Source organism: Empidonax traillii, unplaced genomic scaffold (assembly GCF_003031625.1).
Source record: "Empidonax traillii isolate 1590-97213 ecotype Southwest subspecies unplaced genomic scaffold, ASM303162v1 scaffold172:size1107868, whole genome shotgun sequence".
NCBI lineage: Eukaryota > Metazoa > Chordata > Aves > Passeriformes > Tyrannidae > Empidonax > Empidonax traillii.
The window spans coordinates 196,952-199,200 of NW_020955365.1; the positions used below are offsets into that span (position 1 = coordinate 196,952).

The 2,249-nt window shown below is 34.0% G+C and overlaps 1 protein-coding gene across 1 annotated transcript in view; it reads right to left on the minus strand.

The window, feature by feature from the left end:
- DEPDC4 (DEP domain containing 4) overlaps positions 1-2,249 on the minus strand; it is an 11,689-nt gene that overhangs the window by 3,230 nt on the left and 6,210 nt on the right. Inside the window, exon 8 of the mRNA XM_027885834.1 lies at positions 801-879. Coding sequence (XP_027741635.1) covers positions 801-879 — 79 coding nt within the window. The remainder of the gene's footprint in view (positions 1-800; positions 880-2,249) is intronic.

Consider the following 2,249-nt stretch of genomic DNA (forward strand, 5'->3'; position numbering starts at 1 on the left):
ACATATAGTATTACATAGCAAAATAACCTAATGTTATCAGCATCCTAATGGTTTCCCTTCAATGTTTAAGCACATAAACACTAGCAGTGCAGAAGTCGAAAGAAAAAAGGTAGAGTCAGAGAGAAATTATTTAAGCCAACCCTTTTAATCAGTGCTGCAATATATTTTTGGCAGCAAAGACAGATGGAATGTTAGCTCATAAAAGAAATAAGCTGAAAAACACTAATCCCACATTCAGAAGGGTAGTGTAGCTTAAAAAAAAAGGCATTTGACACTTGGTGTGTAAGTTCTAAGCTCTTAATAAACTTTGTGCTTACCCAGAAAAAGAGGAGAGTTCTTAAAAACACTCAACAATCAAAGTCTGTGCTCAAGACATCTCTCAGAACCTCTAATTACTGAGCTCTATGAGAATTTTTACATGTCTTGTGGAAGAAATAAAAGAATACTGTTCCTAAATACAAAATCACATCACATTCACAAACCAAATAATAAGCAAGTCACTTCAGGCACATTTTGTGCCGTTATCTCCAGAAACAATTATTTGGTTAAAAAAAAAAAAAAGGAAAAAAGAAAAAAAAAGGTTAATGTATTCAAATGAGGTAATTACTAGAACCCTTGTTCTCTAATATTCAGAGACCAGTTTTGCTGATAGCATATAATTCAATTATTTATTGCATTAGCTGCTAATCACTAACTTGACTTCTAACAAAGGAACACAGTCTATGCAAAATTATAGTCAACTGACGATAAACCAGTTGGTATAGAATAGTTTCTATAAAAATGTGTATCACATCATCTACCTGAATTGATATCTGGATCTTGTCCTTCTAGCAAACTCTCAAGTCTCCTACTTGTTAGTTCCAGAAGAGTTAAAGGAGTCTGAAAATAGAACCCAACGAAGGAAAAATTACAAAAGCAATATTTCTGTATTTTGATAATCTAAAGCTATCAGATGACCAATTAAAAAAACCCCCACATTTAACTGCAGAAGAATCTATGCCTACATTTTTTGAGGTACACATTCAAAATCTCTCATACAATTAGACTAAAACACATAGTTTCACTAAGATACATATGTTTATTTCTGGTATTCTGGCCAAAGAAATAGGAAGCAAAAAGCTCTAGACATTGTTTTACAGTGATATGTCAAAAACTGTGGTGTACAACAAACTGACTCTCAACTCTCAACTGCAGATGTGAAAGAGCAAACTACCATCCCCCTCTGCTGTCATTCCCAATCAGGAATCAAAGCCCTAACATTTATGTCAGAACTTTTGATACAAGAGTATCAAGAGAAAGAAAAAAAGAATTAAAAAAAAAGGGGGGTGGGCTGTGTGTTAACACATACAAAACTCTCACTAGCCACTCAATACTATCAAACTAAACTGAAGCTAATTTTAAAAAAAGTTAAATCTCCTAAGTCCCTTGACCCAACGCTAGAATTGGAAATAAATATGTTGTACAAGCATTAAACCCAATATTTTACTGAAACCAAATCAATGTTTCTGTGAAGCTTATTTGTGTAGAGTATATGGGAAAGTTCCATCTTTTCATGTTTGTGACAATATAATGGAAGATAAATAAAAGAGATTATAAAACATGTCTGTATATTTACAGAGCTGATCAAGTTTAATAGAAGGGTCATTTAATTTTGTGGTTCTATTTATTAATTTACAAGTTAACATTTCAAAATACCAAAGGAACTTTCGAGCTGTCAGAGCTGTACACGTGCGCTGGAGCACCAGAGCACACCATCTTATATACAACTCAGAGTATGTCAGCGAGGTTCTAAAAGAGAAAGATACTAAGATGCCTAAAGAATTAGGAGGTAGCCATTACAAAAAAGGTGCCAAAAGGCCTCTACAAAACACTGATACTTTAAATATTTTCTGAATGCAAATGATGCATATAAACAGAAAGGATATAATTTATAAAGGATTGCAAAGCTTTCAAAAATCTGTCCTTCGTAGTCTAGAATAGCTTCTCACCCTGCTTGGCTGTACTGTTAAACTGTAACAGATGGAACATTAAGCACTGATCCTCAGACCTGTCCTACTTGAAAAAAAAGGCAGTTCATGGCATTTAACATTTAAATGGCAATGATATAAGGAAAATGATACCTTGAAGAGCTCAGAGTGATTGTCCATCAGAAACTGAGTCAGCAGTTCTGCCTGTGGTTTTGACAGTGTTCTATTTTGCAAGATGAACTTTGTGCAAGTCTTGATGATCACCAATCTGTTCTCAAACTA